Source organism: Megalobrama amblycephala, linkage group LG7 (assembly GCF_018812025.1).
Source record: "Megalobrama amblycephala isolate DHTTF-2021 linkage group LG7, ASM1881202v1, whole genome shotgun sequence".
In the NCBI taxonomy this organism is placed as follows: Eukaryota; Metazoa; Chordata; class Actinopteri; order Cypriniformes; family Xenocyprididae; genus Megalobrama; species Megalobrama amblycephala.
Window position 1 is genome coordinate 24,218,917 of NC_063050.1, and position 14,972 is coordinate 24,233,888.

Below are 14,972 nucleotides of genomic sequence, written 5' to 3' on the forward strand. Positions count from 1 at the left end.
TCAGGATAATACAGAAAAGCTTAGTGTGTTTGTATTTAGTTTTCCAGATCAGTTGGGATGAGTATATAGTACCTAACTGCTATTGTTTTGTTTATTATTATTATTTTTGCAGGTATTAATGATCAGGGTCTGTACAGAGTGGTTGGAGTCAGTTCAAAAGTGCAGAAGCTTCTTAGTTTAATGATTGGTAAGTTGAGCCTTATTTGATGGGTCTGTAATTGTTGGTCAGATTTAGGTGATTTTTTTTGAAGCCCTGTAATTGTATCTAGAGCCAGTATCCTATTGAGTCTCATTGGGAGTCAGACATTCATCTTGTCTGGTGTCTGTCTGTATGTCCCTTTGTCCTGTCCTTTAGGTGACACCTGACTCTATTACTGCAGGCAGGCAATCAGATTTCCGGACACTTTCTCCCTCCCTCTCTCTCTCTCTCTCTCTCTCTCTCTCTCTCTCTCTCTCTCTCTCTTTTCTTTCTCTTTCTCTTTCTCTCTCTGTCACTTTTCCTTGATCCTATTTCGCCTCTCCCGAAAACCCAACACGATCTGATCACGCTCTCTTACACTATCATCATCTCCCTTATGCTCCTGTCCCATGCTCTTCTTTCTTTCTTTTCCTTCTTTCTTTCTTTCTTTCTTTCTTTCTTTCTTTCTTTTTCGCACACTCTCTCCTGCAGTCGTAGCATGAGCTGGTATCTCTCTGCTCTGAATGCTAAACGCTGTGTCGAGTCGGCAGGCTGCCTGAGCCCCTGCTGCTACATGAACTCAGCCACTCCAGAGTCTAATAGCCATTAACACTCTATACGGATCCACTGTCCTCACCGGAGAACAGCCTGAGCCCTTGTAGTTGGTTCATGAACTTAAAACCTGCCAAATTTCCAGAGCACAACCAACTATCCATCTCATTTTTAAATTCAGAGCACTGCCATTAACATGCTTTGCAGTTGCTGGATTATATCCACACATTCTGTTTATTTAAAGGAACAGTTCACCCAAAAATGAAAATCATTTAATCATCATTTGTAGTTTTGTTGTGTTGAGATGTCGGAAGAATGCAAATTGAGTGTTAAGATGAAACCACAGAGTGCCAAAAAATATCTTTATCTGAGCCGTGGTGTGCTCGCAACACTTGAGGACCCATTGTGTTCACAGGAAGACTGGTTGAAGACTCAGGTAGTTGACATGTATGTCATTTTAATAAAGCAATAAGCCATTAGAGGCCATGCGGCTGTTGTTATTTATCATTAATTAACAACAATTGCAGAACATAATCAATCTTATAACAACTTCTAGTTTAAACAAAATAATCACAGTCACAATTAAATTAAAATAATCACACAAGCCCATCATATGTGTCACATTTAACTTTGCCTTTATTTATAGTGCTCAAACCTCTCTAGCAATAGCACATTGCGTGAACCTATAAAACAAGCCAGAGGAAGTTGATGAAAAAGGATTAGCGTAGCTACAGGAATGAATTGTGTTCATTTTAACATGTTAAACAGTCCATATTAATGACATAAATTAATACTTATTCATATAAGATTTCTATTTCACATAAATTCTGGTATTTTTTACTTTCTATTTCTATTTTCTAGCAGCACAGCTTTTTCAACATTGATAATAATAAGAAATGTTTCTTGAGCACCAAATCAGTTTCTTGAGCACCGAAGACTGGAGTAATGGCTGCTGAAGATTCAGCTTTGTCATCACATCAATAAATGGAATATTAAATATATTTAAATAAATAAGTTTAGTTTGCAGTAATTTTTCACAGTTTTACTGTGAAACTTATTTCAAAAACATTAAAACATAGTTTTACTCAAATTTTCAACAGTAGTTTCAAGTTCGTGTATATGTATTCCAGGCTGAGGGTTGATGTGAGGGTATAGAATATCAGCGTTTTAAAAGAGAGCAGAACTGGGAAAGAGATAATGTATCTCTCTGTCTCTTCTCTGCAGTTTGTGTTGTCAACAGCGGACTACATTATACAATGCAAATACACTTTGGTTTCTCAATGGATCGATAAACTGTGCCATCCCATCATCATCATCCCATCACGTTGGTCAGGGAGGTTAGTGCAGGTTGGAGAAGGTTGCGACATTCAGCGACTTGACTCAGATTTGCAGTCTAAGACAGAGAATATTTCTATGCCTTTGCAAATAGCACTCAGCGCTCAGGTTTAATTGAGTATGAATTTACTTAAATGACTAAAATGTTGTACATAAGTGACCTTTAGATATTTTTGATTATCTACTGTTATATAAAAACACACTCAGACATTACCATGGTAACAACCAGACAGAGAAGTGATTGTCAGTGTCAATTCTTCAAAACTGTAAAAGCCCAGAGTTACAAACTCAAAGCAGAACATTTTATGCATTATACATTTGTATAGTCTTTGTCCAACCTATAGCAGGAAAGTATATACAGATCCATAAATCCATCGGTGAGCAGTAATACTACATCAAAGTAAGGAAGAGAAATTAACTGAATGAATCAGTTTTCCAGATGTCTGCTACTCATATCGTTCACATCCTGACCTCAGCCTTTTCTTTGTTTTACTTTCTCTATCTTTCTCATTGTACTTCATCTATACTGAGCATCCTCCAAACTGGCTCAGAAAGGGTTTACCATTTATTTCTGTTATGTGTGCGTGTGTGTGTGTGTGTGTGTGTGTGTGTGTGTGTGTGTGTGTGTGTGTGTGTGTGTGTGTGTTTGTGTGTGTGTGTGTATGCCATTTTACTGTTGTAGACTTTTTAAAATGCACTACCATTATTTTTTTTTTTCCTTTTCTTCCAAAAAAAAAAAAAAAAAAAATGAATACTTTTATTAATCATTTATAATATTACAAAAAATATATTTTAAATAAATGTTGTTCTTTTGAACATTCTATTCAAAGAGTCCCGGGAAAATGCATCAGTTTCCACAAAAAATATTAAGCAGCAAAACAAAGTTTTCAACATTGATTAAAAAATAAATAAATAAATGCACTTAAGTTTCTTAAGCACCAAATCAGCATAATAGAATGATTTCTGAAGGATGTGATACTGGAGTTAATGGCTGCTGAAAATTCAGATTTGCCATCACAAGAATAAATTACATTTTAAAATATATTAAAATATAAATATATTTCACAATATTAATGTTTTTACTGTGCAGTCATCAAATGCAGCTTTGATGAGCATATATTGCATTATATTTTTTTCTGTGCAAAATGTGCCTGACACAACTGTGCAATTATTTATACCACAACCATAGTTTTTGTTTGTTTGTTTGTTTGTTTTTTGCCCTCTACTAAAGATTATTTGAATTTAAATTGTTTATTGTTTTGTGATCTGTAGATGAGAAGAGCAATGAAATAGATTTAGCAGCTAGTGAGGACTGGGACGTCAAAACCATCACTAGTGCTTTAAAGCTTTATCTGAGGTGAGTTTGTACTTTCTACATTCCATTTCTGTTTGCAGATAATAAACACAGCATAGTTTCTATATATGCTTTCCCAAAATGTACTGATTGTAATTTGACAGAATACACTATGTCTGTACAGCCTTAAGCCACTCGCTTGTTTCTAAAGATACTTCAGTTTTCAATGTGAATCTTCAGAAAGAAACTTATGGGCCTCTTCATTTATAAATTGAATAGAATCTCAAATACAAACCCGATTCCAAAAAAGTTGGGACACTGTACAAATTGTGAATAAAAAAGGAATGCAATAATTTACAAATCTCATAAACTTATATTTTATTCACAATAGAATATAGATAACATATCAGATGTTGAAAGTGAGACATTTTGAAATGTCATGCCAAATATTGGCTCATTTTGGATTTCATGAGAGCTACACATTCCAAAAAAGTTGGCCGGAAAAGTTAAATGTACATATAAGGAACAGCTGGAGGACCAATTTGCAACTTATTAGGTCAATTGGCAACATGATTCAGAGTGGCAGTGTCTCTCAGAAGTCAAGATGGGCAGAGGATCACCAATTTCCCCAATGCTGTGGCGAAAAATAGTGGAGCAATATCAGAAAGGAGTTTCTCAGAGAAAAATTGCAAAGAGTTTGAAGTTATCATCATCTACAGTGCATAATATCATCCAAAGATTCAGAGAATCTGGAACAATCTCTGTGCATAAGGGTCAAGGCCGGAAAACCATACTGGATGCCCGTGATCTTCGGGCCCTTAGACGGCACTACATCACATACAGGAATGCTACTGTAATGGAAATCAACAACATGGGCTCAGGAATACTTCCAGAAAACATTGTCGGTGAACACAATCCACCGTGCCATTCGCCGTTGCGGGCTAAAACTCTATTGGTCAAAAAAGAAGGCATATCTAAACATGATCCAGAAGCGCAGGCGTTTTCCCTGGGCAAAGGCTCATTTAAAATGGACTGTGGCAAAGTGGAAAACTGTTCTATGGTCAGACGAATCAAAAGTTGAAGTTCTTTTTGGAAAACTGGGACGCCATGTCATCCGGACTAAAGAGGACAAGGACAACCCAAGTTGTTATCAGCGCTCAGTTCAGAAGCCTGCATCTCTGATGGTATGGGGTTGCATGAGTTCGTGTGGCATGGGCAGCTTACACATCTGGAAGGGCACCATCAATGCTGAAAAGTATATCCAAGTTCTAGAACAACATATGCTCCCATCCAGACGGCGTCTCTTTCAGGGAAGACCTTGCATTTTCCAACATGACAATGCCAGACCACATACTGCATCAATTACAACATCATGGCTGCGTAGAAGAAGGATCTGGGTACTGAAATGGCCAGCCTGCAGTCCAGATCTTTCACCCATAGAAAACATTTGGTGCATCATAAAGAGGAAGATGCGACAAAGAAGACCTAAGACAGCTGAGCAACTAGAAGCCTGTATTAGACAACAATGGGACAACATTCCTATTCCTAAACTTGAGCAACTTGTCTCCTCAGTCCCCAGACGTTTGCAGACTGTTATAAAAAGAAGAGGGGATGCCACACAGTGGTAAACATGGCCTTGTCCCAACTTTTTTGAGATGTGTTGATGCCATGAAATTTAAAATCAACTTATTTTTCCCTTAAAATGATACATTTTCTCAGTTTAAACATTTGATATATGTCATCTATGTTGCATTCTGAATAAAACATCATTGCAACATCATTGCATTCTGTTTTTATTCATAAATTTGTACAGTGTCCCAACTTTTTTGGAATCGGGTTTGTAAAAGTATCAAGGATAAATGTGTTCATGTGAAATGTCAGTGTTTTTTTTTTTTTTTTTTTTTTTTTTGAATGAATGAATGAATGAATGAATTTCACAGTGGGACATTTCTTTCAGTGACAAAATATAATTCCATGCTGTATATTTTTCAACATTTAATTAGTATTGCTTTTAATATTTTTTTGTAATTGATGTGTAACTATAGAATAGCACAAGGCAGCTTTTGTAACACAGCAGCAAGAGTTGTGTGTGTGTGTGTTTTGTCTTTGTACTCACTACAAGTATGAATGATATTGGTGTGCTGGGCTCATTTTGTGCTAACGGTGCTGGGACGTGTGCCAGAGACTGAGCGAAATACCTTCAGGTGAACTTGGTTATCACAGTGTGTATGTGTGTTTGTGTGCTCATCTAATTTCTTGCAGTGATCAGCCACATTAATCATAGTGTTGTGTATATAATAATGCCCAATAATGCCGATAAATCTCTCCCTCTCTCTTTCAAGGAGCCTTCCAGAGCCACTAATGACATACGAGCTGTATAAGGAGTTCATCGTCCCTGCAAGTAAGGTCTTTGTCCTTGCTTTGACAATAATCAAGCAATACTCAATCAATTACTCAACAAATGCCATGAAATTACAATATGTGCATGTCGGTGAGCTTATGATTTGTGAAACTCTAAAGCGGGGTTAATGCTTGTCAAAAGTATCACTGAATAAAATTCCATTGAAGGACATCTGAAATATGAAAATGACATTGCTAAAAGATGGTTGTCCTGAGAAGGTTGTCGTAGGTTATGATAGGTGTTGTAAGACAATAAAAATGACAAAAGCACATGACTAAATTATGAATATATATTTTGAATGTATTACTATATGTTAAATGTTGAATTCATGTTTACAAAAAAAGACGCTGTCGATCGTGACGTCATATCACGACCGTCGCAGCATCCGATGAAATTTTGCGCGTTCAAAGTTTAGTGTGACCATGGCTTTAGCCACAAAAGGAGGCCCTACAACATGCTGATGAATTGTGGTCTAAAAGCAGGTGTTTCCTTTTCATTGTCCAACCCCTGTATATACAGTAAATAATACAAAACACTGATTACACCAGCCATTTACCATTTACAGCATTTTAATAATAAAACATCAAAACTTGAATGGATTGGAAGTTTGGCAGGTATATGGAAACCAAACGAATATATATTATATTTTAATTAATTTCCTGACCAACTTTGAGCTTAATCTTGGGATGCTTCTTTATACCGTTTTTTGATGTTTTATTATTGAAAGATTTTTTTAAATAATTTATACATTGGTGAAATGTATATTTGTATACAAAACTAATTCCAAACGTTATGCATACGCATTTACATGTAGGCTTATGAAAACAAACTCAGCCAGGTGTGTCCAGACTTTTGACTGGTAGTGCCTGTATTCAGTCTTTAAGAAACTAATGGATCAGGCTCTGATGGTATATGTAGTGCAAAATTTAAAACTCGTATAACTGTTTTTGTAAAAGTTAATATTTATCAGTGTAAATTGCATGTTTCTGCATGTTTCATAATGTCTTCTGACTTTTTTTTTTTTTTTTGGTCTACACAGAGAGTGCTAGTCCAGAATCTAGAGTTCAGGCCATTCACTGTCTGGTTCATAAATTGCCAGAGAGGAACAGATTAGTGCTCAGTCTGGTTACCAAGCATCTCGCCAAGTGAGTGGAAACTGGTTTTTCTCTCTCTTTCCCTCTGTATACACAATTTTTTTGTGTACATTCTCTCTATTCTTTCTCCAACCTTTTACTTCTCTCGGCCGTCAGCCACTTTTTTCCCTCATTATTTCTAACTTACTCTCTCTTCCATGCTTACCTTCACTATACAAACACACACCCTTCCTAGAGGCAGCACCAGTAGAAATGTCCATAGGCTACCTCTGTTGCTGAGCAACATAGCAAACAAGCAGACAGCACTCTGGAGAGAAAAGAGACTGAGCAAAGAGACGACTCCACATGGACTTTCAAAGTCTCCATGCTGTTATCTAGATTTATTTATTTTTTTTCTAGAGAGAACAAGCCTTTACCCCTCCCCTTCCCATCCAACAACTGCCCACTTAGAGTTATGCAACAGCTTTCTGCAAGAGATTAGATCGGGTAAGATATTTCTAAAGAATGTTAGCTACCATTACATGGCTTTACCTCAGGCCTCACATTTTTATATAATGTGAATGTAAGCAAATTGAAGATAAGCTCATAATCTCTCTAACCTCCGGCAATCAGTGACTGGGCAGCCACGTTTCCTCAAAATATAGAGTGGGATTTGCTGGCAGCCAAGGATGTGCAATTGGAAATTAACTTCAGGTTATCCGCCACTAAATTCCTCTTCCATCCACTCCAGCCCGCGCAAAATGCTTTAGGAGTTGGCGCGGTTGCACACCCATCAGATATGGAGAGGAAAAAGCCAAATGTTGACATGTTGTCTGAAATGGAATAAGAGAGGTGATTAATTGCTGTCTGCCTGTGACATGTATCTTTTCAAAGGGCATCCTTTAAAAAAAACTGGCATTTTCAGGGCTGTAGTTTGTTTTCATTATTCTGATTTTTTTTTTTTTTTTTAAGTTGCATATTAACAAACTGTCTCCTCATTGGCTAAAATATTATTGATTGTTATTGTTAGTTATTTTGCATTTCAAATCTTCAAAACTGTGTCACCTGTTTCTCAAAGTAGTCATTAATAGCCACTTGCAGAGGAAGAGAGTTTGTTTGTTTATTTATTTATTTTCTCCAAAGCTCTATTAAGTATACAAAACTGTACTGTTCAAAAGTTTGGTGTTGGTAAGATTATGTTTTAAGATTAATATGTTTCTGAAAGAGGTCTCTTATGCTCACAAAGGCTGCATTTATTTGATCAAAAAACAATGTGAAAACAGTAATATTATGAAATAATAATGCAATTAATAATAACTTTTACGTTTCAGCATATTTTAAAATGTAATTTATTCCTGTGATGGCAAAGCTGAATTTTCAGCAGTCGTTACGCCAGTCTTCAGCATCACATGATTCTTCAGAAATCATTCTAATATGCTGATTTTGTGCTCAAGAAACATTTCTAATTATTATCAATGTTGAAAACAGTTGTGCTGCCTTATATTTTTATAGAAACCATACATGTTGCAAGATTCTTTGATGAAATTAAAGAAAACAAACAAAAAAAAAAACAGTGTTTAATTCTTCTACAACTCTTTTGTAACATTATAAATGTCTTTATCACTTTTGATCAGTTTAATTAATCCTTGGTAAATAAAAGTATGAAAAAGTATGAAAAAGAACTTACTGAGCTCTTTTTGAACGTTAGTGTACTTATTGTGATCAAAGTGCATTCTCACCAAAAGGTTTCCTCAAGGTGGTCTTGGACCGTGTTTGTTGTTGTTGTTTTTGTTTGATCTGAATTCAGTTACTATGTTCATATAGTAGATGCCTACATGAACCAAACTAAAAAGAGAAAACGCACCAGGTTCTGAGTCAAATGATCCAAATGAAGTGGTTATTTGACAGACTGTTTTTCATTGTGACCTAGAAAGGAATGATTTGTTTCTTATCCAAAGGGTGGTAAGGTTATACTTTCAGATGTTTAAAAAAAATTTTGACCTACATGGAAAATGTAATGAGTAAAGAAGTTTGGCGAAAACTTCAACTGTTAGACTAATAGCCAAAAGGGTGAAAATGATATTTGAGTCATTGATCATGCAGTTAAAAAAAAATAAAAAATGCGTTTTTGACACGCTGCCAAGCCTCCCCTCCCTAATAAAAGTCATCTGGGTAATGGCTTTTACCCACCTCTCTCTTATTTTGTAATTTTTGTCTATAATTAAAACAACCAGAGTAAATTTAGCAAGGATGCAAAGCCGTAAGACTGGACTGAAGGTTGTCTCTAAGAAATATTTGTAATAGGAGAGTAACTACATCTAGTCTCACAATCAAAACAAATAACGCAAATAAATTCAATGTACTTGCTATATCTCCCCTAAACAAATAATGTGCAGTAATGTCTATATTTCCTGTTCATTTGATCATAACTTGATAACTTGTGTGTGTGTATGTGTGTCTGTGTGTAGTGTTGCTGCCAACAGCAAACAAAACCTGATGACCGTGGCGAACCTGGGTGTAGTGTTTGGCCCCACGCTTATGAGGCCGCAGGAAGAAACAGTTGCAGCCATTATGGACCTCAAGTTCCAGAACATTGTGGTGGAGATTCTCATAGAACAACATGAAAAGGTCAGACACTGGAGAACTAAAACTAGTCTAGGTTTGCAGCTTGCTAGGTTTAAAGACACAGCTAGTAACTCAGAGAGTATCTCATTACAGACAGCAGGCAGCGAGTGAAATGTATTTATTTGAACAATGTTTGATTTTGAACTTTTCAATGCAGAATTTGGTGTACTTCTCTTCACAGCCAGGAGGGGGAGCCATGTGTGTTTTGACTGGACACTGCTCAGTTAGCTTCTCTTTCTGATGGCTCATATACAGTTGGACCACCATACTCATTTGACTAAAATACAGGTTAAAACACTGGTTTAATCAGCTTTAGATGACAGTAATCTGGTTAATCCTAAAATGGGGTTCATTCTGAGGGGACAAAGGGAGAAAGAGTGAGATTATTTCATAATCTCTAAATTATTTAGCCTACATTTGAAACAGGCTGATGAATTGCTTTCATACTATGCACAATGTTGTGACCAATGATCATATTTTAGTTCTGTATTCAAAATAAACACTAGGATCTATTAATCACTTTTGCTGATTACATTTTCAGTGTTTCATATTCTCTTCGGTAAACTGACCTTGAAATAAAAATGATAATATAATAATTATTATTAAATCAGATAAACTGGAAGATTTCATTTGAGTAATTAAATGTTGACAGAACAAGAGGGGAATTTGTTTGCATTTATCATACACAGTTTTAAGAGATAAACATGCAAAAGATATTGTGAACATCATGGTTGTTTTATTACCCATTACAACATTAGTACTCACTTCAGTATGTGTGCTTAGTGTATGTAAAATAATTATGCAAAAAAAAATTCTCAAATTGTCTGTGTTTTTTGCGTGTGTTTGTGTGTTCTGAAAAGCACTCTAAAGCAGCATCCAAAATTCCATAGATGGGCAGATTAATGTTTAATACACAGCGATCCTAGACAAAATGATATTGCGTATGACCTTGATGTTGTTTTGAGGTAAGTTAAAATAAGTGGGCAAAGCGTTGAGATTCAGAAGGAATGACTCTGCAGAGCAGCAGACTGATTAGCTCCTCTCCAGACTGCTGATACCCCCAGATGCACTCAACAGACAGTGTTTTGCATTCAGGTCCATCTGTAGAGAGAGATAGAAAGAGTAGTTGGAAAAGTTGCGAGACAAAGAAGAGACGAGGGGGAAGTGTGTAGACTGAGGGCAAAGAGACAGAGAGGGAGAGGGGTGAGAGGGTAACAAGAGAGAGGCAGAGCTGGATGGAGAAAGACGAGGAAGAGAGTCTGAGAGTGAGAGAGAGGAATGGGCAAAGACTGAGATGGAAAAAGAGAGAGAGAGAGAGCAAGCTTTGCTGTCGTCTGCAGAATTTCACAGCAGTATCAGATTTCCATCCCTTCTACCAGCTCCCTCATTCCTTTGTTCATCCCTGTCGAGACTTCCACACTTCTGTTAACCTCCGTCACTCAAACTGCCCGTCTGGGGTTCAAATTTAAACGCTGCATGACTATAATGAAGCCGACGCTATTATGAAAACATGTTTCCTGTGTTGTCACTGAACGGCTGCCACTCATTCAAATGCATGTCAGTTTGAGCTTCTCACAATCAACTGGGAAATGAGCTTGGGTTAACTTATTTAGGCTTAACTCCCATGAGAGGTCTTTTGATGCCTGTTGCTGTTAATGAAGCTTGCAAACACCTCTTATATAGGGAAAGTTCACCTAAAACATGTCATTTACAGCCAACAAGCACTTACGTTCTGCACATGAGTGGAAATAACCAGCAGGTGGCAGTAGTCTGTATTTATCATTCGAAAAGGAAAGAGCTAGGTCTGCAGCTGTGCAAACTGTAAACAAAGCTGTAGCTTCTTCGCTTTGCTTGCTTTCATCACGTCGGTTTTTATACTCGTGGACTGGTTCGCTAAGCTGAACAGCCAATCGGAATGATCTCGCTCACCGACAAGCCCTGCCAGAGATTCAACATGCTCAACATACCCGGCAGGGGTCTGACGAGTGCCAACGGTGCAAAAAACGCCACAAAAACTAGGCCGACAGATGCTCAACTATGGCCTGACATTGCCTGATGGCTGACTGTTGTGTCATGACTTTTAAGCTCTAAAAAGCACCATAAAAGCATTACAAATTGGATGCATATGAGTTATGTCCCATATTCCATGTGCTCTGAAGTCTGGTATCTTTTGATGCACCAAAATTTTGGCAGCTGAAAAAAATTCAGCTGAAGCAAAAAGAAAAAAGAAAAAAATGAAAAAAACAATTTTCAGCAGAAATGGTTTTGAAGGGCTGAAATCACTGACCAAAATAATTTAGTTTAATTAGCGCTTCTCCAAGGACACGGTTGTAGCGTTTGGCCTCATGCTCATGAGGCCACAGGAAGAAACAGCTGCATCCATTATGGACTTCAAGTTCAGCAATAAAAGGTGACGCTTCTCACTGGAGATGAGTGGCCACATCTCAACTAGTGAGACAGCAAAAGTAAAATCAATCTCACCGTGACCAAAAATGATGCTAGAGTAGCAATATGTAAAATTTGTTCGACTGAAAAATCAAGAGGCTTGCTGCCAATGAACTTTAATACAACTGGTTTAATTTATCACCTGAGAACACGACACTCGGCATAAAGTTCAGTTACCCAACTGTCCAAATTTTCAGGGTTTTTTTTTCTGTTTGGTGCATCATTACTTTTGAGTGTGGAACAGAGTGAATGTAATTCTTTCCTTGAAAGTCTTGCTTGACAGTCGTAGTCGCCATTCACTATATTAAAAAGAGCAGCTATGACATTCTACTATAAATCTCATTTTGTGTTCCATGTGAGGCAGAAAGTTTTGATGTTTACATGAGTTTGGATTGACTATTCCTTTAAGATACAGGTCTCGAGCACATCCAGAATCTTTATTTGTTTTTTTCCACCACACATTCGCACTCGCATACATAATCATTGTTATTTCTCTGCAGGCATCGGCTCTAAACAAACTGTTTACTTTGATTTTTACACACAACATATTCAGTCTAGCCAGAAAATCCAACTAACTTTTTGTTCTTTTAGATATTCGGGGATGCTCCGAGCAGCTATCCATGCTTAGCAACTACACCCCTCTCTGCGCCAACCAGACAGTCCAAGAGGCTCAGCCGCCAGAATCGCCCGCTGGCTGTGTACAACCCTCAGGTGCTGGATATTCAAACAGGTACGGGTGACTAATCGGGTTTAAGCGCAGTGAGGTCAAAGGAACAGCACAAGGAATTATAGTTGTCACATACATTTGCTATTAAATACAAAATGACATAATATAGGGCCTTTATCAACAGAAAGAGAAAGATGAGCAGAACCACACAGACTCTCACAGATATTGCATCAAAATCTCAGAAAATAATGGGAAGAAATTCAGCAGATTCTGCCTGGGCCTGGAGATATGATATATAGTAATATCTTAATAATTTATGTATTTTTTCTTTAATATTAAAGAGACTTTGCAGCAATTCATAGAGGTAAATGTTCATTGGATCAACCAGGTGTTAAAATCACTTTTGTAATTTTTTGGGGGATTTCCCCCCCCATGTGGACATTGACCGTTTGTCTCAGTGAGGGTTCGTGACAATGTAAGTCTATTATTGCACACTGAGCAATCAGATGTGATGCTCTACTGAAACATGCTGATTACCCATTGTCACTCTGGGCTACAGGATGTAGTTTGCCAGTCCATATTTAGGCAGATAACTGATCCTTTTGTGGCCCTGGACTGCTTAGAAATGTGTATCCCAGTTCTCTGTTTGGATTTGATATGCCACCCAACAGGAATAATTTCAGGCTGGGATCAATGCAGAATTAGGCTAGGTTTTGAGCAAAGTATTTTTATTTTTAGTACAGAACAAAACAGATCATATTGCCAGTTTCATTTTCACGCTAAAGAATTATGGTTTTTAATTATAGGTTTTTATCTATTTACTTGTTCTTCCACACTACAGCTGTGCAGGTATACTAAAACTAGCGTTGGCTCTTTTCACAAAGTGAATTAGCACATTGCCACAAAGCTTTCCAAAAAGTGTTGGGTTTCGAAAATGCTGCAGTTTTCAGGATCAGATGAACCACACTTTTCCACACAAGATAATAAACACTGGTTATTTGTTTAGTAGAGATCACTGTGTGTTTTGGGATGTTAATTCAGAAAGGGGGAGGTGGCCACTGCCAAAATAAACACACTAAGGTGGAAAACCATAAAAATGTGTATTAAAGCTGGATTCATGAAATGGCCAAACCATCATTATTAATCTCTACATCAGCATTTTCAGGGTTGAAGGACCTCTATGCATTTTAGTTTTGTGTGGATATGTAAATACTAAATACTAAATACTATCTAAATACTAAACTTATTATTATTATATATTATTATACTTATATTACTAAACTTACAATTTATATTGGTGACCTCCCCTGTTGGGGCACTTTTGGTTTCAGAATAAATGATACACTACTGTTGAAAAGGTTTTGAGGTCGGTGAGGTTTTTTTTTTTTTTTTAGAATAATACTTTTATTCAGAAAGGATGCATTAAAATGATCAAAAATAATAGAAATAGAAAATAAAAATAAAGAGATCTTTTAGATTATGAAAATATATATTTCTAATGCGTGCTGTTTGTTTGTTTTTTTGTTTTGTTTTTTGTTTTTTTTTTACTTTCGATTCATCAAAGAATCCTCGATTGTTTTTTAATAATACTAAGAAACGTTTCTTGAGCAACAAATCGGCACATTAGAATGATTTCTGAAGGATCATGTGACACTGAAGCCTGGAGTAATGACGCTGGAAATTCAGCTTTGCAGCACAGGAATAAATTACATTGGTCCCACTTTATATTAGGTGTCCTTAACTACTATGTTCTTACATTGAAATGAATTTTTTTTTTTTTTTTTTTTACAATGCACTTATTGTGTACATACATGTTTTTACATTGTCCTTATATTTCAAAAACACCTGCATGTAATTACATCTGTAATTAATTTCTGTAATTACATTTATAATTACACTGTTGACCCATCTCTTACACCTTACCCCTACCCTTAAACCTACCCATACCACCAAAGCTTTCCCTAACCTTACCCGTACCCCACCTCAATAGCAACAAAAGTGTTTTGCAATACAATATGAAGACAAGTACAAGGTACTTTTTTTATGTAAGTACATAGTAGTTTAGGCCACTTGATATAAAGTGGGACCATTACATTTTAAAATATATTAAAATAGAAAATGATTATTTTAAGTATTTCACAATTTTACTGTTTTTACTTTATTTTTGATCAAATAAATACAGCCTTTAAGAAGGCATCTGTATCTGTCTTTAGGTTGTGATGCTGCATTCGTGCTGATACTGTAAGTGTCCAAACCACTGTTTATTGTCATTGAAATAAAATGACAATGGTAGACTTTTAAAATGGTTACACAGGAATGTGTCTGGCTTTCTGAACAATGTGACTGTTTTTTACCAAGATCCCTGATTTTGTCTTTTAGAGTTCATCAGTCTGTGTGGCACA

At 36.5% G+C, this 14,972-nt stretch overlaps 1 protein-coding gene across 1 annotated transcript in view; it reads left to right on the forward strand.

Moving 5' to 3' along the window:
* Window positions 1–14,972, forward strand: part of arhgap10 (Rho GTPase activating protein 10) — a 72,874-nt gene that overhangs the window by 40,841 nt on the left and 17,061 nt on the right. The window contains exons 14-19 of the mRNA XM_048196669.1: window positions 113–187; window positions 3,338–3,422; window positions 5,702–5,760; window positions 6,800–6,905; window positions 9,302–9,461; window positions 12,495–12,633. Coding sequence (XP_048052626.1) covers window positions 113–187; window positions 3,338–3,422; window positions 5,702–5,760; window positions 6,800–6,905; window positions 9,302–9,461; window positions 12,495–12,633 — 624 coding nt within the window. The remainder of the gene's footprint in view (window positions 1–112; window positions 188–3,337; window positions 3,423–5,701; window positions 5,761–6,799; window positions 6,906–9,301; window positions 9,462–12,494; window positions 12,634–14,972) is intronic.